Source organism: Geotrypetes seraphini, chromosome 3 (genome assembly GCF_902459505.1).
Source record: "Geotrypetes seraphini chromosome 3, aGeoSer1.1, whole genome shotgun sequence".
NCBI lineage: Eukaryota > Metazoa > Chordata > Amphibia > Gymnophiona > Dermophiidae > Geotrypetes > Geotrypetes seraphini.
Window position 1 is genome coordinate 70025254 of NC_047086.1, and position 26749 is coordinate 70052002.

At 41.6% G+C, this 26749-nt stretch overlaps 2 protein-coding genes across 4 annotated transcripts in view; one reads left to right on the forward strand and one right to left on the reverse strand.

Moving 5' to 3' along the window:
* The window catches only part of MCPH1 (microcephalin 1), a 490428-nt gene that overhangs the window by 103879 nt on the left and 359800 nt on the right, over positions 1 to 26749 (reverse strand). The window lies entirely within an intron of this gene.
* ANGPT2 (angiopoietin 2) overlaps positions 1865 to 26749 on the forward strand; it is a 205378-nt gene continuing 180493 nt past the window's right edge. Inside the window, exon 1 of the mRNA XM_033937331.1 lies at positions 1865 to 2435. Within this exon, the coding sequence (XP_033793222.1) occupies positions 2145 to 2435 (291 nt within the window). The 5' untranslated portion in view covers positions 1865 to 2144. The remainder of the gene's footprint in view (positions 2436 to 26749) is intronic.

Below are 26749 nucleotides of genomic sequence, written 5' to 3' on the forward strand. Positions count from 1 at the left end.
GGTTCATGTGTTGGAAACAGTATGCAAGAGCAAGGGCATGTGATGATGAGATGAGAGTAAGCTATCTGCAGCAGTCCATGAAATAAGGGTGTTAAGACCAAGCAGCAGGCAAATCTGAATTCTTTAGCAACACAGCTGCTAAAGAATTTAAAAAATAATTGTAACATTTATTATTAGTAGATGCTTCTCAGAACTTTTACTGGGGCAAGAATTATGAAGAAAATGCCAGCTTTCTTAAAAGCAGAATGGTGGTACAAATTCACATCCTACATGCTGAAAACATTAACTAAATATGGCTGATTTATATGGGGGGAGGGGTGATGACTGAGATTGTTGTGGAACACCAGACCATCACTATTCCTGGAATTTGAATGTCATAGTAATGTGATCTCAAGGTGAAAGAATCAGAATGGGCTTTACAGGGGTCAGTTCGATAGCAGTATTGTGCACTGGCTTATGATAGACTTGGCTTTAATCTTGGACATCCTTTTTTTTTCTCCAGGATGGATGCAGCTGAGGATGCCACCGAGGTAGCACTCACAACCCTGATGGACATGGGAGGGGGGAGGGGAGTAGCAGAAAATCTCAGCTACCACTCAGTTGCAAAGACACTCGGGATTAGCTGCTGCGCTCTATAGAAAGCAACAGTTTGGGGCCGCTGGCCAAGATAGTTGTGATGGCTGGGTAGATCTGGAAAGGGTTAAAAAAAAAAAAAAAAAAAAGGTTAAAAATTCAAGGTACGGAGCTGTACCACTGCTCAAAGGGGTATAGAAAAAGGGGATTAATAAAGAATAGTATAGCAGTTTTATTACAGATTAAGGGCTCCTTTTACGAAGGCGTGTTAGGGTCTTAACGCGTGGAATAGCACGCGCTAAAATGCTGCGCACGCTAGCCGCTACCGCCTCCTTTTGAGCAAGTGGTAGTTTTTCAGCTAGCGCACCTTCGTAAAAGGAGCCCTAAGTGCTACATCCAAAAAACGAATCACAAAGATCGTATCTTGAGGATACTTCTGATAAACGGAATGTTAAGGGAACTGCCAGGTGCAATTTAAAACCGCTGGCTGGTGAAGAAAATCCTCAACAAGTTTACAAGGCTACATTATTGTAGCGATCCCACTACCACAAAATGGCATAATCGGAGAAAGTGTCCAGACGAGAGAGCATTACAAAACCGTACAACATTGAAAAACAAAACAAAAAATAGTTGTCTGCCTTAATAGTAAGGAACCTAAAGAAGGTGTGCCATTACTGTACTTTTAAAAGTTTCACAGGTTTTTTTTAGTTTTTTTTTAATGCTAATGCTTCAGTAAATGAAGCCTTAAAAATAAAATAGAGTGAGGGCGTGCACACACCCACTCACCCACCTTGGGAGGGGAGGGAGTTCTGGACTCTTTTGGATGGGACAAGCCGCAGCCTGCTTTTGGTTGATCAAAGCGTCACAGGTGTACAAAGTATTCAACAGGAGCCAAAGTAAAGGCATCCTGGTGTTGGCTAGAGATGGTTTGGGGGGGTTTTCTTTTTGAAGATTAGTACACAAAATGATGGGGTTATATTTTGTACAGTTATTGTACAAGTGTCACTTATAAAGGGCTGCTATCTTAGTAGGGGGGGGGGCAGCACCTACTGAATTCACCGGGTCCTGCAACTGATCCCGATTTCCCAGCGGTTTGCAGTAGAATACAGCACAAGAGCGCTCTAGTTTTCCTGTTGTCTGACAAGTGACCCCCCTGCAGGAAGATAACGGAGAAGCCAAGAGGGAGGAGGAGCGGCTTCACTCCACATGTCTGGCTTCTCTTGTCAGAAGGAATGTGATTGATTCAAACACTGTAGCTGTAACACCTCTTGCCAAGAAACAAACAGCAGAAAACAGAGCTTATTTTAAAACCCAACACAGAACTTGCAATTGAAGAGCCAGGCTGCCTCCGCTTTTAGAATCTGTTTACAAGGGAACTGGAAGAAAACCAATAAATATTTTTAAATCAGGTTTACAGCTAAGGAAGTTAAAAAGACCCATCAAAGTGCTCCACATGTGCTGCACAGAATTTCGGTGGGAGATAAGCTGAGACGCCGGAACTTTTTTCCCCCCCCCCTCCTAATTGCACTAAAATACATTTTAATCAGTTTATTTTTATAAGGGCAAAAAAGATGTGGCTTGCTCTCCTCTCTATCTTTCTTTTGCGCTCCGAGGCTATTCTTGCCTCAGGGTACAACTCCGTTAGGAGAAATACGGACATGAGCAAGAAGCAGTATCAGGTCCAGCACGGAGCTTGCAGTTACACGTTCTTGCTACCTGAGGCGGATAACTGTCGATCTCCTACAAACCCCTACGTGTCTAATGCAGTGCAGAGGGATGCTCCCTTAGATTACGATGACTCCGTACAGAGACTGCAACTTCTGGAAAACATCATGGAAAATAACACCCAGTGGCTTATGAAGGTAGGAGAACAGTTTGAACTGTAAACCGTGACTAACACGCTTGCAAAATGCATCCTATTTTTGCTATCAAATTCTTCATGCATACTTGTAATGTAATGTAATGTAATTTATTTCTTATATACCGCTAAACTCCGTTAGGATTCTAAGCGGTTTACAGAAAAATAGACAATAGGGTGCATTAAAATTATAAGTAAAATAGGTACTTAGAAATTCCCTTACTGTGCAATGCACAAGCTAATAAGGATAAAGCTCTTAGTGGAAACTAATTTCCTTTTTATTCTTTCTTTACTGAATGTTGCCTTTAATAGTTCTCAATCTATTATCAACCATGGAATCCATTCACAATATAAGAACATAAGAACATAACATAATATCTGCTTTATTTAGGGGTTGGGATAGGGTTATATTTACTGTATGTGTTTCTTATACAGTATAACAAGCTCAAAGTTTGTGTAGTCTTTTTTTAAGAGAGACTGTTTGTAGTTATTGCAAGATCACTTGTCAAATTAAGATTCTACAAATTATTCATTTAGAAGTTTGTATTTTTTTTTTAGAGAGTGCGTTTGGTTATGGCAAGACCACTTGTAAAACTAAGATTATACAAATTATTTATTGAGAAGTTTGTTTTTTGAATCTTTGTACAGGTCTTCACATTCAGAAGAGTTTTTCAAGGATGAAAGGGTAGGAAGAGAGTCATATATTCCTTTTCCTGTAACCATCTCCAGTGAATTCCTAGACTGCATGCACAATGCGGCTTGTTTCACATGGAAAAGGTCAAAAAGATTTCTTGAGTTATAAATATTACAATGAAAGCAATCATTTTAGAATTCTGTTTCAATAATGGAAGCTATTGAACATGAAAGCATTCCATTAATCCATGCTATAAATATCAGATAAATGTCATCACAAATTTTATTTATATTTATACTAACAGATTTGTGATCTCCCATAATTAATTACTGTAGCATAGCTTGGGCATGATGAAATGAAACTTCGATAAATATCATAAAAGCAATTCACAAAATGTCAGTAAATATTGTTTGAGTCATTAATATCTGTTGACATAAGCCATGTCAAGAATATTAAAAAATATGTAACCATTATAACAGTAATTTTCTAAGGGAAAGTACACATATGCTGGTACTTTCCTTTCCAAACCTACCTCATGGAAAATACATTCACATATCTACAACTGTCTTTGGCATGCAAAAATTTGCCAGACATTTTTGGGGTATGTGCACATATATTTTTTTCAAAATTCAGGAAGTAATACTATAAAGTGGATATCAACATATAGGCATTAACTATGTATGCAAATAACATGAATACTGGCCTATATTCACCAATAATCTGGCTATGTGCATATTTTTGACAGGTCATAGCTTGCACATGGGCCGACAAAAATGAACTTAAGACATAAAAATAAGAAAAGGCAGCAGAGCAGATCAGAAAGGCTTCTGCATGGTTCACTTGCACAAATAAATCCTGTGTTCTTAAGCCTTGTGGGAGGAGCAGAGGAAAAAAATGTGTGGTTTTCTGCAAGACCTGGTTTGCAAGTTGAGATAAAACACTTAGCGACTCATAATCAAAACTGAAATGCATCTAAAAACCCACCCAAGACGGCACTTGGACAATCTAAAAGACAGGTCGTCCAAGTGCCGATAATCGAAATGGCTTTTTAGATGTATCCAAGGACTTTTTTATGCCTCTGAATGCCCAGATCTCTGTGCGCCCAGAGCTGAAAGGGGCATTTATGGAGGAGTGGTTAGGGTGGGATGTGGGCCGACCTAGATTTAGTCATCCTGCAGGGATAACCAAAGTTTTGACAAGACTGCCTAGAAGATGGAACTTATACGTGTCTTTACATTTTCTAAGTCACAATGTAGAAGTGCCCAAAAAAGTATCCAAAGTGAACAGATAACCACTGCAAACACAAAGTAAAGACCCCCACACACTCCCCCAGTGTTCACTGACCACCTCACACCCCCACAAAGATCAGAATAAAAATGTACATACCTGTCTCCAGAACATCAGCACCTAATATAGGAAAGCCTAGTAGAGTTGCACACATGTCTGTTAAATAGCCTGGAGGGTGGGCTAGTGAACCAAAGAAAGGAGGACCCAGGCCCATAAGCCACTCTAATCACTACATCAATGATGGAAAATATGAGGCCACCAAAACCCTCTAAAACCCTACTGTACTGCCATATAGGTGCCACTTGCAGCCATAAGGGCTATTGGAGTTGTAGACAGATGGGTATAGTGGGTTTTGGGGGGCTCACCATGGCCTATAAGGGTGTTGTGGTGAGATGTTTATGTGGCACCGTTTTTGTGAAGTTCACAGCAGTGCTCTGTAAGGTACCCTACTGCTCTGTTGCCATATCTCGGAGGCCAGTCCATCACAATGCTGGTCCTTCCCACGTCCAAAAGGTCTTGTTCTGGACGTTTCAGACTTGGATGAATTTTTGGTCGAGCATGTGGTATAAAGATAGATGTAGTGGCAGCCTGGACATATAGACAGATGATTTTCAAAACAAAAATATTTTGGACGTACTTTTCGAGAATGGACATTTTGCCGCATATGACTTTGGGAGACTAGTGCCCTACATCCAAATCAGACTTTGACGTTTCTTTTGATTATGCCCGCCCTTGTATATAGAATCTGGAGCGGACGTAACAGAACTGAGGCTAGTGCTCAGGCTTAAGCAGGTCTAAAGAGCTGTGAAAAAAAGAAAGAAAAGGGATGGCAATAGCTAATTTCTCACAGAGATAGGAGAGAGCGGGAGCCAGAAGGCCTTGAGCATGCTCAAGGCCCAGTCTAGGCTAGAGGCAGGATCTTTGGGCACCGGCACGTCCTGTGGGTTGGTGCTGCGTGCTGGTGCCAGATCAGGGTAAGGGCTTTTGTGCGGGCGGGGGATGCCGGTTTGCGGGGGGGGGGGGGGAGTGTTCGGGAGTGAGGGGGGCATTGCCAGTTCATAGGGGGGTGGCGTTCGCAGGGATGATGCCAGTTTTCAGGGGAGAGGGGGGTGGGTGGAAGCATGTCAGTGGGGGGTAAAGTGGAGCAGTGCCTGTGGCCACAGGGGTGAGGTAGAGCAGCGCTGGTGTCCTCGGGGGTGGGGGAACGAATCAAGCGAGTTTCCCTTACTTCCTATGGGGAAACTCTCTTTGATATATGAGTAATTTGATGTACGAGCATGCTTCTGGAACAAATTATGCTCGTAAACCAAGATTCCATTGTAACTATAAAAAGACTAAAGAAGAAGTATAGTTAGAAGAAATATATATAAAAAGAAAAAGCATTTCTCCATTTCATCACTTTTTTGATAAGGGAAGTTTGTCATTGACATTGAGAGTGTGTGTTATAGCTGATTAATATCAAGACACAGGCATTTACACTAGCTACCTTAAAATGTAAGTGCTTTTTCTGCCACTTCCACTCTCCACTACTATTCCATAACGAAATTAGTCACCTGCTTATCTTCTTATTCTAGGCACCATTACAGAATTAACATCTTTGGTGGCAATTTGATAAATTGACGCCGAAATTTAGGTGTCCCAATGCCATGTGCATTGCACCAATTCGAGAATAACTTCTTGGTATCAAAATATTGTTATAGAATACTAACATAAGTCAACACTGGCATGCCTAAATTTAGGTGCCAACAGTTGTGCCAAGTCAATGGTAGCTACAACTCTTGGTGCCTAAGTGTGCCTTATAGTGTGCCTGTGACCCACCCAAGTTTATGCCCCTCAGACTTACATGCTAAATGATATTGGTGCATATGTTACAGAATAGTACCTAGCACTTCGCACGTAATTGCCAATTAGTGGCACCAGTCACATTCATAAGTGCTTTTATTCTGTAACTTATATGTTCACCTGCTGCCTATCTTTTGGTTCCAATTAAAATAATTGCCCTCTAGGTATTTATGGAAAAAATACTTGGTGCATAGACTGCTTTTATAAGGTAGGGTAGGGGTATGCTATTTGGTTTGTATAAAAATAATCCAAGACACTGGAGTTATTCATGTATTTTTATTTATTCATAAGAAGGCATAAAATCAATTTAGAGTGGGATGAGAAGTATAATGTAGTAATATAAGGATCTTACCAATGTACACTTCTGATTCTCACTATTTCATAGCAGAATTTTTTATACTCCATATTTTAGTAAAAGCACATAGATGCATTGATGAGAGACATTTAAAAATACAAAATATAAACGGGTTCTTTTACTAAGTTACAGTAGAAAGTGGCCATAGCAAACAAAGGCTATTTTTTCTTGCAGCTGAATATGATCATTTTTCTATTTTTCTGGTATTAATTGCCATGCACTAATGTTGCCAAAAAAGAAAATTACTATGTGGGGGAAAGCACCTGACCAGCGGAGGACTCTGTGTGGCACAACATAGAGGCAGAGGGCGGTAGCGGCTGACGTCATACGCTGCTGGTGGGACCAGCCAATTTAAAACTCTGCTGCACTAGTAGTGCATGGCCAGTGGCGTGCCACAAGGGGCAAGACTAGCCCCTTGGGAGCCCCAAGGAGCCAGGAAGGATTTGGTGAAGAAATTTTGTGCCTGGAGTCTAAGGTACACAGGGTTTTTTTTTTGTTTTTTTTTAATAATGGTGAAGGAGAAAGCTAAAGGAACCAGTACACCAAAATCTACTGGCCCAATGGACAAACATATTCAACCTAAGCCACCTATAGATGGCTTGTCCATTTCAGGGGCTTCACTAAGTGAGGGTGGTCGTTCTACTTCCTTCTCCCCATTTACTCCAGTTGGTCCACCTGAGTGCCCTGGATAAAGATGCAGTCCAATCTAATGCTGTCACTAGGGTTCTAGTGGCAGTAGATTGTCCAAATGTATCTACATCTTTGGATGAACCTCAAAATATTACTTTGAAATATATTTGGTAAGTGATTGTCAGGCCTGAAGAATGTATAAAAACTACTTACCACAGATATGTAGTTTTTCTAAACAGACAGTGGAAAAATTTCAAGAGATTGATATAAAAATTGATAAGATGGAAACTAGACTGTCTTAGATTTCTTCAAATTTACCTAATTATCAATTGGTTTCCTCTGCTTTTGTTAAAGACAATTTGACAATTAGAATTTCTTGAAAATAGAATGAAAGCAAAAACATTTTGTTTGTTGAATTTCCCTTTTTTTTCTGTCTGCTGTCATCTGAGATATTGCTATGCAGATATTTGAAGAAGATATTGCTTTTGGATAAAGTTGAAGTAGTAATTATTTCTGATTGTAGGTATGTTTCTGTACCAAAAGCTGAGGCTTGAGGGAAATGCAAAGGAGGGAGCTAAAGAGTTTTTGAATTTAACTGATTTTCTTGAAGCCTTTCAGGAGGAAATAACTACTAGAGAATCCTCCTTGCAACTTAGAACAGGAGAAAATAAATGTCTTTAAAAAATATTTCCGGAATAAGAATTCTCAGTTTTGTGGTCAGCCCATACGGATGTTTCCGGATGTGGCTAGGACCACACAACTACGTTCTATCTTTGGGATGGAATTTTTTTCCTTAAATTTCCTTGCAAATGTGTAATAACGTTACAATCTCATTGATATATCTATTTTGATCCTTCTCAGCTTGAGAGATTGTTGTTTGAAAAAGAAGTTTCTGATGTGAGTTACAGAGTTTTAGAGGACAAATTGATTTAATATAAGAAGGGTGGTGATAGAAAGTTAGGGTTCTTATTTTTGATTATGTATTAATAATTGTGAATTAATTTCTGGATTTCTTTCCCATGGATGTGGACTATTTATTCTTTAATTTATTTCATTTGAAATATGTAATAAAAATTATTAATAATAATTAAAAAAATTACTATGTGAGCACTTACTACCACCTATTTTGTAGGTGGTAAGGGTCTCAAACAGTATTCCTGAGCTAATCCGTTAACTAATAACACCTACTCTATGTCTCCTGACAACTCCCTCACAAAAAATATCTGAGCATAGATAGTTTGGATTGGATTTATTAAATCTGATATACCACTACATAACTTAATGCTAAGTGATGTACAATAGTCTGCATATTTGGCAGGATGTCCGAGCGCATTCTGCGGTATGTCATTTTAAGCTGCATGAGCGCCTAATGCAGCTTAGTAAAAAGGCCCCAAAGTAATTTGACAGCTATGCAAAATTATATCATCTATCTTAAATCCTTAAATTTGTAGTGTTGAGAAATTGTATTTCAGATTTCCATTTTTTGCTTGAATTAAAACTCTTGTGTCGCTGCATGGTGTGGTCACACTTCAAATTCTGGTCATAGAAACATGATGGCAGATAAAGGCCAAATGGCCCATCCAGTCTATCCATCTGCAGTAACCATTATCTCTTCCTCTCTCTAAGAGATCCCATATGCTTAGCCCATACTTTCTTGAATTCAGACACAGTCTTTGTCTCCACCAACTCTTCCGGGAGACTGTTCCACACATCTAACACCCTTTCTTGTAAACAAAAGTACTTCCATAGATTACTCCTGAGCCTGTCACCTCTTAACTTCATCATATGTCCTCTCATTCCAGAGCTTCCTTTCAAATGAGACAAGGTTCATGCGTATTTACGCCACATAGGTATTTAAATGTCTCTATCATATATCCTCTCTCCCGCCTTTCCTCCAAAGTATACATACTGAGTTCTTTAAGTCTGTCCCTATATGCCTTAATACGAAGACCACGCACCATTTTAGTAGCTTTCTTCTGGACTGACTCCATCCTTTTTATATCTTTTCGAAGATGTAATCTCCAGAATTGCACACAATATTCTAAGTGAGGTCTCAACAGAGTCTTATACAGGGGCATCAGTACCTCCTTTTTCCTACTGGCCATACCTCTCCCTATGCACCCTAGCATCCTTCTAGCTTTCGCCATCACCTTTTCAACCTGTTTGGCCACCTTAAGATGATCACATACAATCACACCCAAGTCACAGCATCTTAAAAAAGATATAGCAGATTTAGAAAAGGTACAGAGGATGACAAAAATGATAAAAGGGATGGGACAACTTCCCTATCAGGGAAGGCTAAAGCAGCTAGGGGTCTTCAGCATGGAGAAGAAATGGTTCAGGGGAGATATGATAGAGGTATATCAAATACTGAGTGGAGTGGAAAGGGTAGATGTGAATCATTTGTTTACTTTTTCTACTAAATAGTAGATTTAAAACAAACCAGAGAAAATATTTCTTCACTCAAATTAGTTGCCAGAGAATGTGGTGAAAGCAGTTAAGCTTAACAGGGTTTAAAAAAAAGTTTGGATAATTTCCTATAAGAAATATTCATAAGCCATTAAGATGGACTTGGGGAAATCCACTGCTTATTTCTAGGATAATCTGTTTTATTCCTTGGGATCTTGCCAGGTACTTGTGACCTGGGTTGGAAACAGGATACTGGGCCTGATGGATCTTCAGTATGTCCCAGTATGGCAACTCAAATATTGTTATTTTCTATATCACCAGAACCATTAATGATGATAAGCAAGATCATTCCTTCACAAAAAAATTGAACTTGTGCCTATTATTGTGTTGTTGCAGTATTTAGATCAGGCCATTTCTCATACACTCATTTCTATGACTAATCATCTAAGTATTTCAAATTGCATCATATTGAAACTTTGGGCCTGCAGCGGCTTTGTAAAACAGGCCCTTTGTTGAAATGTAATTCATTTCTGAAGAACTGAAGTATGTACTATTGTTCCATCTAACTACAAAAGTACAGCTTTATAAGGGGTCAACGTGTTAAGCTGTGTGTTAGAACTGCACTATGAGTTTCAGTACAGAATCATAATACTTGTGTTAAAAAAGGCTACACTCCTGAACTAGTACTGTATATACTCAAATATAAACCAAGATTTTGGGGCAAAAAAAAATGGTCCAAAAATGGGGGTCTCAGTTTATATTCGGGTCAGTGCTGACTTGTCCCCCTCCCGAATCTGTTGCTGGTCTCTGCCAGGCCTGCCATGAGACTTGGTGGTCCAGCGGTGGCCAGGAAAGGAGGGATCCCCCCTGCCTCCTGTCCCAGCTGATTCTAAGAATTTTTACCTCCCTCTTGCTTCCCCCACATACCTTTGGTATCCCTGGTGGTCCAGAAGTGAACCACAGCAGGAACGACCTTCCTTTGCTCTTACCCATGCAGAGCCACTAGCTGATTGTAGGACGGAATAACTGACCTAATCTATCTTGAAATGGTAGTTTTGGAACTCAGCCTCCCCTTCCTTTGCCGAATTCGTCAAAATGAAGAGATGGTCAGAAAGACAAAAATCTTATGTAACTTCCAGGTAACGCAAGATGGCCCTCCGGACATCCAGCACCTTCAAAACTTTGTCCTTTCTAGAACCAGAGGGCTGAAGAGTTGGAAGCCTAACCTCCTGGTTGCTATAGAATGCTGAAACCACCTTTGGCAAGGAGGAAGAGACAGGATGTTAGTTTTAAGGCACTATTTGAACACTCATTCACCGTCTTGGCCCTGACTTGGATATCACACAGCAACTACTACAAGCAGTTGGACATATAGATAAGTGTGACTCAAACAGCATGAATATATATTGGTTACTCTGCTTGTTTTATTGGTTGGTTTGGTATAAAGCCACAGTTATGGACGATCAAGGAGGGAACATGATGCTGAGGTGATGGTTCCCCCAAAACTGTGGTCCTTATATCTATTTGATATGACCACGGTGGTGGAGCACTGAGCACATCATCACATTATTATTATTTATTATTTTTTAATTAATATTCATCTACAAATTTGGGTAGATGGTTTGATATAACAACACCCTTTAATTGATTTAGATAAGAGGGCATTAATTTTAATAGGCTATATTGTGAATGCTATTTTTATAAAATTTCCCATATAATAAATATAGTAATACACGTTATTGGAGCCAGAGGACTCCATCCCTGATGGTCAGAATAAAAAATGAGGCTTTATAAAGAAGGTTGAGAACTCATAATTGAAACTGGGAAAAATCCAAGACAGACGCCACCAGGATTTCCCGCTGAAAAACGGCTGTAACTCCACTGCAGGACAGCAAAACCGAGTGATTTTAGGATTTCTGGGGTAAGGGAACAAGGCTATATCAAAATACACTGTCAGAAACAGTAATTTCAGACCCCCCTGAACTGCCCTATGGGCTGTGATAGCACTACTCATAGACCAGATGTTGGAAAGAAGTACTGCAACCTGCCTCAGCTCCTTTAAAAATGTCATATAAAAATCAATTTGTGTTTTTAAGTGGCCATAAAACTTGAAAAAATTGTCCATATAAGAAAAATTTGTATCTTGAAAAATGTTGAAATTCTGAAAAATAGATGAATAAAAAGCATTACAGTACTATGTTACTAGGAAGGCCAATGCAACATTGGGCAGTACAGCTAGTATGCCATAAAACTATTCAAGAGCTGGTTAAATGTGATTCAGAAACCATAATACACAAAAACAAGTTTGATGCAGACATAATATATTTATCAGAAAGCAGCACTGTAAAATCAATGTGTATGTAAAGTTTAAGGGCTTCTGTGTTCCTTCAGTAATCTAGCTTTGTTTTACATGGAAATATGAATCCATCACACAACAATGATGTTTTTCTTCGAAGCATAGAGATTCTCATGTACAGTATAAAGTACCATACCCAAATTCTATAAATGACACCTAAAATTAGGTGCACAATTACACAACCAGTTATAGAATATTGTCGGTTATTTCCACAGTGCATATGCATGAGATTGATTTGCATGCATATCCATTGTGGAACTCTTGAAAACCCAATTGCATTGTGGCCCTCGAGGACCATGGATGCCCACTCTTGAGATAGAGGTTTGCATGAAATCCAATCTTGTTTGTTCATTGTTGGCACTAAAAGACTCTCTCTGAGCTATTACTGAAAAATGTGCAGCTACTATAATTTGTATTAATCTGAATAGGACCACAATATGCTATACGACTAACCCCCTCTTCTACGAAGCCATGCGGTAACGGCCCCGAAGCCCATAGAAATTTAAAGGGCTTCGGGGCTGTTGCTGTGTGGCTTTGTAGAAGAGGGGGTAAGTATTCTAGAAATATACTTGAGGATCATGGCTGCCCACTCTCATTGGAAAAAAAAATACAGTAAAACCTTGGATTGCAAGTAACTTGGTTTGCAAGTGTTTTGCAAGACAAAATGTCTTGCAATACAAGTACATACGGTATACATACATCACATCATCACAACTGAGCCGAATTATGCTCGCAAACCAAGGTCTTACTGTATATATATATATATATATAGACCTTGGTTTACGAGCATAATTCGTTACAGAAGCATGCTTGTAATCCAAAGCACTCGTATATCAAAGCGAATTTCCCCATAGGAAATATTGGAAACTCAGACGATTCATTCCACAACCCAGAAACGTTAATATAAAATACTGTATGTACTTGTATTGCAAGACCTCACTCGTTTAGAACAGTCACTATACTCCTGCGGCGTCAGAGAGGGAAGAACCATTAGCTCAGTTGTGGTGATGTGACGCGTGTATACTGTATGTACTCATATTGCAAGACATTGCTTGTTTAGAAGTCACTACACTCTTGCAGTGTCAGAGAGAGAAGAACCATATATATATATATTTTTATATATATATATATATATATATATATATATATATATATATATATATATATACACACACACACCCCTATATACCTGCCTTTTGAGTTAATTTACATGTGCGTATGTATAACTTGGTGCTCACTATTAGGTACCAAGTAGAGAATGACATGGGGACAAATTTTTCCCTGTCCCCACGGGATCTCATTTTCATGTCCCATCCCAGTGAGTTCTTTTCCTGTCCCTGCCCCATTCCTGGAAGCTCTGGGGCTCATAATAATAAAAAAAAGTCTAAAAAGACTGATCGTCCAAGTACACATAATCAAAGCTGGTTTTAGACGTATCTAAAACCAGCTTAGGTCTTTCCCCTGCCTCTAAACGCACAGAGAGAAAAGAGGCATTTTTAGAGGAGGGGAAAGGGTGGGTGGTGGGCCGACCTACATCTAGGCGTCAACACATATAACCAAAACAGGTTGCTAGTCGGCACTTATACGTTTTGACTTAGACCAAGTCAAAACAGGTATAAATGCCGAAAAAAGGGCCGCTGAGCTGATGGCGGCTGGCACGATCAGTTCAGCGGCCCGGCAACCTATTCCCCCTCCCCCCCACTGCAACCATCGCGGTAGGAGAGATGTCTCATCTCCCCTACCATGATGTGATCACCCCTCTACCCGAACTGTTGCGACCCACGGCAGGAGAAATGCCCAATCTCTCCTGCCGCGGGTTGTGGCAGTTCGTGTAGAGGAGTGATTGCATCACGCCAGGGGAGATGGCCAATCTCTCCTGCCGCGATACATCACCCCCCCAACATTGGAGCAAGAGGGAGTCCAAGCCCTCTTGCCCCGCGGCACCCCCGACCTCCACGACTATGATTGGGGAAAGAGGGAGCCCAAGCCCTCTTGCTCCGCAAACCCCAACCCCCCCTCCCCAGCCAAGTTCGATGGGGCCAGAAGGGAGCTCAAGCCCTCCTGGCCCTGCGATTTCCAACCCTCTTCTCCCCCAACGATCCGGCCAGGAGGGAGCCCAAGCCCTCCTGGCCACGCGACCACCACCCTCTACAACAGGGGTGCCCAACGCGTCGATCGCGATCGACCGGTAGCTCAGGAAGGCAATGCGAGTCGATCGTAGAGCTCATCCCGGGCTCTGTGATAGACTCGTGTTGCCGTCCCGATCTACCGGGCCTATCAGCCTTCCTCTCCCCGACGTCAAAGATGCCCCGGGCATTTGGCTGTTTTTGTCATTTCGGGGAGGGAGGGAGGGGTGGTGGCGTGGCGGCGGCAGCAGCAACAGCCTGAAAAATAAATCATCCTGGCCCGGGTCGGTGTCATACTCCGGAACTTCTACCTCTTCCAGCAGCCATCTCCCTTCTACCTGCTTCCGGCCACACCCCCTGCTCCGCAGCTCTCTTCGGCAACTCAGCAGCAGCTATCGACACAAGTTTCTGACGTCGGGGCCTACCCTCTGCGAGTCCCGCTTGTTTCAACTTCCTTTTTCCACAAAGGCGGGACTCGTAGAGGGAAGGCCTCGATGTCGGCAGCTTGTCTTGATCACCGCTGCTGACGAGTTGCTTAAGAGAGCCGCGGAGCAGGGGGGTTTTGCCAGGTGCAGGTAGAAGGGAGAGGGCCAGATGCAGGACTCGTGGGTGAGGGAGCAGAAGAGAGAGAGAGAAAGAGAGGGGAGGGAAACAAAAGGAAATATTTCATACTGGGCTGGGCCGGAGTGGAGGGAGGGTGGAAAGATTCTGGCTACAGGGTGCATTAACAAAGGAAAAGGGGGGAAAGCTGAAAATGGAGATAGTGACACAAAGAAGAGAAAGAAGTAAGCAGGACCTACTGAATAAGAATAGAGATACAGAGGGGACATGAAGAGGAGGTGAAATAGAGACATAGAAGTAATGCTGAAAAAGTGGGGGGGGGGGAGATAAAGACATTGAAAGGGCAAATGGTGAACATGGGGTAAAGACAAGGACAGAGACAAATGAAGATTCTGAAAAAGTGGTGAGATAGGGATATAGGTGAGATGGACACAAAGAAGGGTGATGCTGGAAAATAGGTGGAATGGTAATTCTGACAGACACAGAAGGGAAATGCTGGATCAAGGAGAGATGGGGCTCAGGCTGGATGGAATGAGGAGAAATGCTTTGTTGGCCCGGAACTTCCTCTCCTACGTCAGAATTGACGTCAGGGAGCGGAATGCTGGTCAGCGCGATGCTTCTGCAGGGAAAGCTTGGGGGCTGTTCCCTGATGGCGGTGGCAGCAAACCGAGTGGCTTGGGGGAGGGCACGGAGAAAGAAAGAAAGGGGGCAGACAGGGAGACAGAAAGAAGGGGGAACAGGGAGACAGAAAGAAAAAGTTGGGGGAGAGAATGAGGTCTGGAGGAGAGGAAACATACAGGAGGCTGAAAGAAAGGAAGAAAGATTGGATGCACAGTTAGAAGAAGAAAGTGCAACCAGAGACTCATGAAATCACCAAACAGCAAAGGTAGGAAAAATGATTTTATTTTCAATTTAGTGATCAAAATGTGTCAGTTTTGAGAATTTATATCTGCTGTCTATATTTTGCACTATGGCTCCCTTTTACTAAACCGCAATAGCGTTTTTTAGCGCAGGGAGCCTATGAGCATTGAGAGCAGCACGAGGCATTCAGCGTAACTCCCTGTGCTAAAACCTACTATTGTGGTTTAGTAAAAAGGGAGGGGGTGTATTTGTCTATTTTTGTATTTTGTTACTGAGGTGACATTGCATAGAGTCATCTGCCGTGACCTCTTTGAAAAAACCCGGAATATGAATAATTAACATTTTCTCTGCCTTTCAGTGTGCTTTGTTTTTTTAAAAATTTTATTGTTGGTAGATCATTTTGACTTAGTCATTATAAAAGTAGCTCGCAAGCCCATAAAGTGTGGGCACCCCTGCTCTACAAGATCGTGCAGGAGGAAGCCCAACCCCTCCTGCCTAGGCGGACCCCCTACCCCCCACCCCCACTAAAATATGGGCAGGAGGGATCTCAGGTCCTCCTGCCCTCGACTCAACCCCCCCCACAACCGCCCCCCTTGAACCCCCGATCGGAGCCCCCGCCGACCTGCGACTCCCCCGCCGACCCCCCACCCCCCATACCTTGAAAGAGTTGGCTGGAAGGATGGGTGCCAAGCTCGCCCGTCTGGCAGGCAATCCAGCTCAGGAATGGGGCCTTATTGGCCCAGGCAGCTCAAACCCCGCCCACAGGTGGGGCCTGAGGCGCCTGGGCCAACCAGAATAGGTCCAGGAGCCTTAGGCTTCTTCTGTGGGCGGGGCCTTGAGCACATGGGCCGGGTAGGTGGTGCCGCGGGGCAAGAGAGCTTGGACTCCCTATTGCCCCGATGTTGGGGGGGGGGGGTTTGAGGATTGCGGGACAAGAGGATTTGGGCTCCCTGTTGCTCCGATATCGTCGGGGGAGGGGTGGATTCTGTAACCGGTGTTGTTTTTGACAGATACCAGTTACAGAATTCAGCTTTTAGGCGAAGGACTGGCTCCTCCTTCGCCTAAAAGCCCTTGTTTTGGACGTTTGGGGCTTAGGCTTTTTTTAGGTTGATTATATGCTATAAGTTTAGACATAGTGGTGGTCTGGGCGTTTAAACAGCTGAACGTAGTGGCAGGCCATTATCAAAAAAACCCTCCTTTTGGACGTTTTTTTTGATAATGGACATTTTCCCTGCTTCTACTTTCAACGTTTAAGGCCTTAGGTCAAAAGGGGACTTAGACTTTTTTTTAAATTATGCCCCTCCACGTCTTCATCTGCACAAGCCTCAAACACTTTAAAATCATAAGTATTCGAAGCTTGTGCGGTTAAGGCTGAGCATATAGGCATAGGGCAGGGGCAGGATGGAGAAATTGAGTTCCTGTGGGGACAGGGAAAACTTTGTCCCCGTGTCCTTCTCTAGTGCCAAGTAAACTGTATGTGTAATTTATAGCATAGCAGCACTTATTGAATATCAGTGATCCCAGGAATTGGCATTTATGTGCGTAAGCACTATTCTATAATCAAAGGGCTAGATTCACAAAGCAAACCGATTGTGTACCGATTGGTTTGCGACCACTTAGCGACCCCGGCCCGATTCACTTACCTCTCTGCGGACCATCCTCCGATCCGCGCATGCAAATGAGGGCAACGGCATGCAAAGTAGGCAGGGACCCGATTCACAAAGCAAAACCCTGCAACACCGACTGGGCTGGCCGATCACAAACAAGCGACTGCTGAGGACCAGTCGCTAAAGCCCTTTCCGTCTGTCCTACCTTCTGCCGCCCTGCTCTCTGCCCTGTCAGCCCCGGTTCAGCGCCATGACTCGATGATTTAGTAGAGGGATGAAACACTCTAATTTCAACAGCATTTGTGTAGCTTCTTTCTCCCTATTCGGTGGAACTGAAACTCATAGCTGTATAAGCCGCCTGCATGCCCCGATCGCCTGCCTGCCCTGACTCTCCCACCCTTCCCTTCTTGCCTGGAAGGAGGAAGCAGGAGAGCCAGCCCGCGCTGGCTTTAAAAAAAAAAAAAAGAGTTGCGGCTGGACGGGCATGCGCAGACCATCTACGGATGGTCTGCATATGCGTGGGGATCACTTAACCGCAATCCGTGCCTGCAGATGGGGGCGTCCCTCCAATCGCCCCCATCTGCATATTTTGGCTTGAAGAATTCGTCGGATCAGGCCCTTAGTGTATCCAGCCCTGTCACTTACCCCAAATTCTGTATATAGCACCTTAAGTTGTAAGTGCAATTCAGTGCACACAGCTGATCTGTATTCACAACATTATTTACAGGCCTAAGAGGTGCCAATAATTGGCAATTAACATCTCATAACTGGCACTAATTAGAAGTTACACACACAACTTTGTAGGTATAATCTATAAAGTGCTACATGCCAGTTCTAGTGAAAAGGGGGCATGGCCAGGGGAGAAGCACTGGTGGACCTTAGGCGTTCCTAAAAGGTAGGTGAACTTTTATAGAATACGCCTGATGCACGCACAAGCTAGGCACAGGTATTTAGGCCTGGTTTTCCTTGGCCTAAATGGGTGTGCCTACAACTTATGATACATTATGGCATTTAATGCAGTTCTATAAGGTGTGTTCAGGTATACCTTTTATAGAATCATGCCATGTGCCATTCCAATTGGCACTGATTTTTTTGGGCGCCATCATATAAAACAGAATATGACCCTTAGTGCATAATTGCAAGGGGAGCAAACATGTGGGTGAAGCATGGGTCGGCCATGGGCTTGTTACCAAATGATGCACACAGCCTATAGAATATTGCCAGTTGTGTGTCAAATTACACCAGCCATTCAGTTGGCACAATTGGATCTGCCTACATTTTGGCATGCCAACATGACTATGCGCTATTATTCTATAATGGCTTAAATACACCTAATTGCAGTTATAACATTGGTGTTAGGTGTGCCCTACTGTAGCACCTACATCTTGGCACCAAATTATAGAATTGCTCCTATGTGCATAAATGCCAATTGCTCCCCACCCCTGCCCCTAGGAATGTAATTAATCTGGGGAAATGTATATGAATATAAACTATATGCACATATGTTTGCCCACATATCAGGAAAACTGTTTTAAAAAGTCTATTTTGTACATAAAACACCTGTAGAAATGTCTTTGAAATTCACCTTCCTTATGCCCATATTACAAATGGCTTGAATATTTTTGAAGGGAAATTTTAAAAGTCATTTGTATGGATAAAAAACAATGTTTTATCTGCAGAAATGGGTTATTTTAGGCAATCTCAGGAGATAAGAACATAAGAATTGCCGCTGCTGGGTCAGACCAGTGGTCCATCGCGCCCAGCAGTCCGCTCACGCAGCGGCCCCCAGGTCAAAGATGAATTAGAACAGGGACTTTCAAAATAGTGTGCATTGCTTTAGCCAAAAATATTACCAGCAGAAAAAAAGAGATGCCAGTGTCTATGGATAATTTTGTCTTAGACCTGTCTCATAAAGCAGTTTTAAGAATTTTTTTTTTTACTTTGAAAACGGTTGCAAAGTCCTTAGCTATAAAGTACCCCCAGATTTTGTAACTGTGCAGGCAGTATGAAAATGAGCTTAAGCATTTAAACATTTGAGTAAAGTTAACACTGCTGAAAAAATGTGTGCTTGGAATGTGTTAGCAGTGACCAAAAGGTCAACAAAGCCGGGATACATCAAGCTAGAATGCACAATTTACAAGGCAGAAAAGGAGTTTTTGCCAGTTCTCTCTCCTCTGAAATCCTTTTATACTCTTATCAAATATTGCTTTTAGACAAACCAAAGCAAAATAAGAAAGAACAAACGATCTAAAACAGAAATCTGGATCTCTTTAATGTTGACAAAATATAGGAGGACAACTTAGGTTTATCTTCACTGCCCTTTAAGCTTTCTTGGGTGACAGTTAGATGATATTGCACATATTAAAATATCTAAGAATAAATGGTTCATTGTGGTGTATTTTTTAAAAATATTTCTACAAACTATAGAATGTTGTTGTGGAGGAACTAGATTTAGATTATAACATAGACTGCTACAAGCTAGCTATTTCTGTAGAAATCTGTGGAAAGCAGTTTCCAAGGCCGTGTCCATGAATCAAACTTTTCAGTGGTTTGCACTGTGCATAACAAACCTTAAGGGCTCCTTTTACAAAGCGGAATAGCGCGCGCTAAATTGCCGAGCGTGCTAGACCTTAACATTGAGCTGGTATTATTCTAGAAGCGTACCGCACGGTTTAGCACGTGGTAATTTCGTGCGTGCGCTAAAAACGCTAGCGCACCTTAGTACAAGGAGCCCTAAGTCCAAGATCACATACCAAACAATGTATTGTGATGTTATCAGTAAGCAATCAATATTTACATCTCAGCCATTAAAAGGCAGCAAAAATATATTCTTGGTGAAAATAAACAGTTGGATAACATGCATCATCTTGCAAGTATGCCCTTTTAGGAGAACTAGGAACATGTCAGATACTATGTTCTTTTTTTATTTCAAATTATGTTTCGGTTTGGTTTGAATTTTGTTGCCTGACATTTTTTTAAACATTACTACACCCTGAGCTATCATAATCAGATGCATAATGAAGAAATTTTGAATGGAAAACACCAGGATTATGGGCTGAACTCAACAAAGGAAACCATGTTTGTGTATGTGTGAGTAGGGGAGAATGACACGGGGACAAATTTTTCCCCGTCCCCGTGGGAACTCATTTTCCTGTCCTGGCAAGTTCTTTTCCTGTCCCTGCCCCATTCCTGCAAGCTCCGTCCTCACCTGCACAAGCCTCAAACACTTTAAAATCATAAGTGTTCGAGGCTTGTGCGATTAAAGCAACACCATTACCTTAAGATTACCACTGAATTAAGCCATATGCAGTCAGGTAGAATCTGAAAAGAGGAGACTGAGAGGGGACATGATCGAAACATTCAAGATATTGAAGGGAATTGACTTAGTAGAGAAAGAAAGATCATTCACCCTCGTGAAGAGAACGAGAGGGCACTCTCTAAAGTTAAAAGGGGATAGATTCCGTACAATGTAAGGAAGTTCTTCTTCACCCAGAGAGTGGTAGAAATCTGGAATGCTCTTCCAAAGGCTGTTATAGGGAAAAGCACCCTACAGGGATTCAAGAAAAGGTTAGATAAGTTCCTGCTGAACCAGAACGTACGCAAGTAAGGCTAGACTCAAATAGGACACTGATCTTTGAACTAAGGGCCGCAGCACGAGCGGACTGCTGGGCATGATGGACCACTGGTCTGACCCAGCAGTGGCAAATCTTATGTTCTTACATGAATGTTATCTTTGACAAAGGCCGCAATAATCTTTTTAGCCATTTCCTTATTCTTTTTTTTTAGCCATTTCCTTATTCTGTCAATGAAGAGCATTCTGTGTTGTAGAGATGACTTCTCCATGAGCTCAGGATTGCTGGGATTGGCACTGAAATGGTGGAACATTAGGAAAATGCAGCTATAAAAATCTTTCCAGCCTCTTCTGTGTTCAAAAAGAAAATGGCTTCTTTCCCTTCCACATAATGCACAATTTAGCTAGACATAGCATGGACATGCGAATGCCATGTTGGTAAAACCTTTATAACTTCTTTATAAAGCATCCATTTTTGGTCTAGCTTTGGACTGAAATCAGGGAACAAAAGAATCTTATAGCCATTAGCCCAGAAAAGTAACATTTCTTTATGATGAAAGTTTAGGATTTTAGCCAGTACTGGTCTGGGGGTGTCTACTAATATCACAAGTAGAGAACATAACATAAGAACTGCCTTACTGGGACAGCCCAGTATCTTGAGTCCCTAGTACCTAGCTAGTTCCCAAGTAGTAAAACAGATTTTATGCTGCTTAACCTAGGAATAAACAGTGGATTTCCCCAAGCCATCTAAATAATAGTCTATGGACTTCTTTTAGGAATTTATCCAAATTTTTAAACCCTGTGGCAAAGGATTCCATGTTGAGAAAGTGATCAAGGGAGACAGTTATATTGCCTTCCTCACCTTTGGCCAAACCCCCAATCACATATATATTAGACCGATGGCTCCTATTATCCAAATCATCAGTCTTTTGGAGCAATGCAGATAGAGTTGTGTGAAGTGCACCAGTGTCTTTGCAAATCGCTGCAATGCGTTGCACTGTGGCCGACATAGAAACATGATGGCAGATAAAGGCCAAATGGCCCATCTAGTCTGCCCATCCACAGCATCCATTCTCTCTCCTCTCCCCAAGAGATTCCATGTACCTGTCCCATGCTTTCTTGAATTCAGACAGTCTGTCTCCACCACCTCTTTCAGGAGACTATTCCGCGCATCTACTACCATCCTTTCAGAAAAAAAGAAAAAGTATTTCCTTCGATTACTTTTGAGCCTATCACCTCTTAACTTCATCCTATGACCTCTCATTCCAGAGCTTCCTTTCAAATGAAAGACTCACCTCATGCGTATTTATGCCACATAGGTATTTAAACGTCTCCATCAAAACTCCCCTTTTCCTCCAAAGTATACATATTGAGATTTTTAAGTCTGTCTCCATACACCTTATGACAAAGATCATCATCCATTTTAGTAGCCTTTCTCTAGATCAGTGGTCTCAAACTCGTGGCCTGGGGGCTACATGGGGCCCACCAGATACTATTTTGAGGCCCTCGGTATGTTTATCACAATCACAAAAGTAAAATAAAACAGTTTCTTGATCATTTGTCTTTTTAGCTATAAATTACAATATTATTATTAAGACTTAGCCAAAAGGAAAAATTTATAAACTATAAAGAGTTTTACTTCATGCAAAATTGTCATTTCTTTAATAAGACATTAAAACCCTGATTCTCCAAAGTGCGTCCCGATTTTAGGCAGCTGTCTAATCAGCCAATCGGGATGCACGTTTTTTAAAAAAATGCTCCCCAGGCAGGCCGCCTATATTGAAGGCGCCTCTGGGAGCCTAGGGAGACCCGCAAGATGCCTAAGCTCGCCTAAAGGCCTTAGGCAAACCTAGGCTGCCCTACGCGTCTCCCTAGTAGAGGAAGAGACGCTTACAATGTAGGCCAACAAAATGCTGGTCTACATTGTAAGTAGACGCGGCCGCTATAGTTATTGTGGCAAGGGATCTCTCTGCCGCTATAAGTATAGCGGGCCGCGGCCGCCTGTCCGATCGCTGGCAAGATGGTGCCCAAACCCTCCTGCCAGAAGATGCCCCCCCCGACACTACCGATCGCTGGCAGGAGGGTGCCCAAACCCTCCTGCCAGAAGATGCCACCCCCTCTCCGACAATATCGATCGCTGGCAGGAGGGTGCCCAATCCCTCCTGCCCGAAGACGCACACTCCCCCCCCCCCGCGCTAACAGCCTCCAAACCTCCCCCCCACCAAACTAACCTTTTCTTTTGGCCAGACGGGTCTTGCCATCCAGCCAGCAGGCCCGCCTCGTTGAAATGAGGCGGGCCCGCCCCTTCCCGCCAAAGCCTAAAGCCTGATTGGCCCAGGCTCTAGAAGCCTGGACCAATCAGGCCTTAGGCATAGCGGGTCCGCCCATCCCCACTAAGTCTAAGGCTTGATTGGCCCAGGCGCTATGGAAGTCGGGAGAGCGCCCTGGACACATCTTCACTGAGCAACCTGGACTCAGCTACATCAAATTTAAGCACTGGCTGGCTGAGTTATACCTGCTATTTTGCATGACCCAACTGGCCACTAAACATGGCAGCTATTGCACAATTTAGCCTACCAAGTTTAAGCTGCTAACCGCTAATATTCAGCTGAGATAGCTGGCTATCTCCTGCTGAATATTATATTTTATAAGGACCCTTTTCCATATGTTAAACCTGCTTTACACACATGAGTTTCATAAAACTACCATTGAATGCCTGAAATAAGTAAAACGAAGACCTTCCAGTTCTCTACTAATTTAAAGGTTTAAATTGTTATTGTTTTGAGTTCATATTTTTGAAGAATGTATAATGGTGATAGAAAATGAGTATGCCACCTGAGAAGCTAAAATTCATGACAGATACAAAAAAAAAATTGGATCTGGTTCAATAAAGTAACTAATTTTAAATGTGTTATGATGCTATATATATTTTTATTTTATTTATATACCGCTTATATCCTAAGTGGTTTTACATTCAGGTACTTTATCATATTTCCCTATCTGTCCCGGCGAGCTCAACTCTATCTAGTGTATCTGGGGCAATGGGGGATTAAGGGACTTGCCCAGGGTCACAAGGAGCAAGTTCATCAGTAGAAATAAAGGTCAGAAAGCTAGAAGTCAATAGGGTTTGTTCTAGACCAAACTAAAATATTTCATCAGAAACCACACAGAAAATTATTTTGGATTGGCTGCTTCCCACTATGGATGTCTGTGGGGTTCTGGGATATGTATTGGTGCCAACTACAGTGTGGTAATTGACTTGATGAAGAGAGTGTAACTTTTGAAAGATAATTACAAATGGATTATCTTAACTAAAAATAATGTAACACCTGCTGACCTTTACTTCTAAGTAAAGCAAGAACTGCATAAAGATGAGCTATAAATTTCTTAAAATAAATAGAGAACCAATCATATTCCTAAATGCTGGGCCTCCTGAGAACACTGGCACTGACATGCAAGGTAGAATACAATAGCCACATACCTTAATGTGTCATAATATTTTATGGCAGAGTTTTGCAGAACTTAACATTGATAATTCATTATTCGGTATAAGAAGAATAGTTTCATTTTAGCTCAATGCAATACAGTACCATCGTTAAATGTCATGCTGTATATTTTGTTAAAATTTCAATTAACTTGCCACGACTGTAGGACCTCAATTATCCTGAAGTTAGTTTTATAGCAGAAACCCTGGAATTGAATATAAATGAAGATCCAATGTGTACAAAGTGATACTTTTTTTGGCTTAGATAGATGGGGCTCCTTTGTTGTACCTTTTACCAAGTTCACTGACAAAACAGAATAATTAATGGTGCAAATAAGTACAAGGGCATAAATTATGGAAATGAAAAGTCTGTGCATTTCCCAGAACTTGGCCCTACTAAATAGGGTAAATGACGTAAACTGATGCTATTTAAAACATTGGCAATAAGATCAAGTTTTGATTGCTCTACTCTGTCAAACCCAATTGCAAATGCTACATTTTCCCAGAAGACATGGCTGTTAAGCTTTTTGACAAAATCAGGATGTGTTGTACCCCAGAGCATTTCGATTTAGATAATTTGGACACTTAAGCAATAAACTCTGTCTAATACTACAAGTAATCTGTGTTATTTTACAGTTGCAAATGTAGCATATTAATGAATTATACACTTTGCAATGATAACAGATACTTTTTCATGCCTATCGGTGAAGAAATTGCGTTTGTTCTTCTAGACTGGCAAAATAGAAATCTTATTAAACATCACAAACACAAATGCATACTTTTCAAAAATGTGTCCCATTTAACTATTTCTAAGTTGCTCAGAAGTAATAACATCTAATATCAGGGTAATAGCAGCTCATTTGCTGCTCTGAATCTTCTGCAGCTATATGACATAACATAACATAAAAATTTATTTCTGTACTGCTATACACTTTAACAGTTCAGTGCGTTTTACAAACATACAAAATTAACTGAACAACAGTTTTTTATCAATAAATTATAAAACAAATTCTAATTTCTCTTCATATACTTTGTAAACAGCTTCTACTGGTGATCAGAAGACAGCAAAAAAACCAACAAAAACAACCCCCCCAAAAAAACCCAACCAAACAAACCCCAGTATGTGCCACAGTCAGTTTTATATCTCAGAGGATGAATTGTCTTCTTACCAAAAACAGTATTTTACTGCAGGGGTGCTGTAGTTTAGTAGGCAGGCCAGATAGGAGCCGGCCAGATGAGCTTGGCTATATGTAGACCACTGAACAGTGTTATAGGAAAGCTTAGAATGGCCCCCTTGCAAATTAGGAAAAAAGAAAAAAAAACAACCCTCTTCCCGTATTTTCCTTTGAGTTACTGAGTTTAACCTCCCCCCTTTTGCATTCTTACTCCCTCTTTCCCAATCACACTATTCCACTTTCTCCAGGGAAGCCAGGGTTCAGATTCCACCAATGCATCTTGTGACCTTGGCCAAGTCAGTTAACCTTCCATTGCTTCAGGATGTGCTAGATCATTGAATTCTTAGTTTCTTTAGATTATATTATTGAGCATTTTCTTTATGCTGATGGCTGTAACTGATATTCTTTTATGTTTGTTATATAATTTGTAACAAATTAATAAATAAATAAATAAAAAAGGGATGGTTAACAAGACTAAGAATGTTATAATGCCCCTGTATCACTCCTTGGTGCGACCTCATCTGGAGTATTGCATACAATTCTAGTCTCCTTATCTCAAGAAAGATATAGTGGCACTAGAAAAGGTTCAAAGAAGAGCGACCAAGATGGTAAAGGGGATGGAACTCCTCACGTATGAGGAAACACTAAAACAGTTAGGGCTCTTCAGCTTGGAAAAGAGATGGCTGAGAGGAAATATGATTGAAGTCTACAAAATCCTGAGTGGAGTAGAATGAGTACAAGTAGATCGATTTTTCACTACGTCAAAAATTACAAAGACTAGGGGACACTCGATGAAATTACAGAAAAATACTTTTAAAACCAATTGGAGGAAATTTTTTTTCGCTCAAAGAATAGTTAAGCTCTGGAACGCGTTGCCAGATGATGTGGTAAGAGCGGATAGTGTAGGTGGTTTTAAGAAAGGTTTGGACAAGTTCCTGAAAGAAAAGTCCATGGTCTGTTATTGAGGAAGACATGGGGGGAAGCCACTGCTTGTCCTGTTATCGGTAGCATTGAATATTGCTACACCTTGGGTTTTGGCCAGGTACTAGTGACCTTGATTGGCCATCGTGAGAACGGGCTACTGGGCTATGATGGACCATTAGTCTAACTCAGTAAGGCTATTCTTATGTTCTTTGATTGTGCTGTGATCCTTGCTTAGTAGTTCTTTGCCATATGTTACTAGTGCTGTGACCACCATCTCAGGGTTGTGATTTTTCCTGAATCCCGATTGTGAAAGATGGAGGATTTTGAAGCAATGTAAGTAGTATTTGAGCTGTTCTGTGACATATCCTTCAATCATATTGATAAAAAGGAGAATGGAAGCTACTGGCCGATAATTGGTCACATCAGAGGGGCTGAGTTTGAAGTTCTTAGGAATGGGCATTAAGATAATTCCTCCTCCTGATTTGGGGAAAAGGTA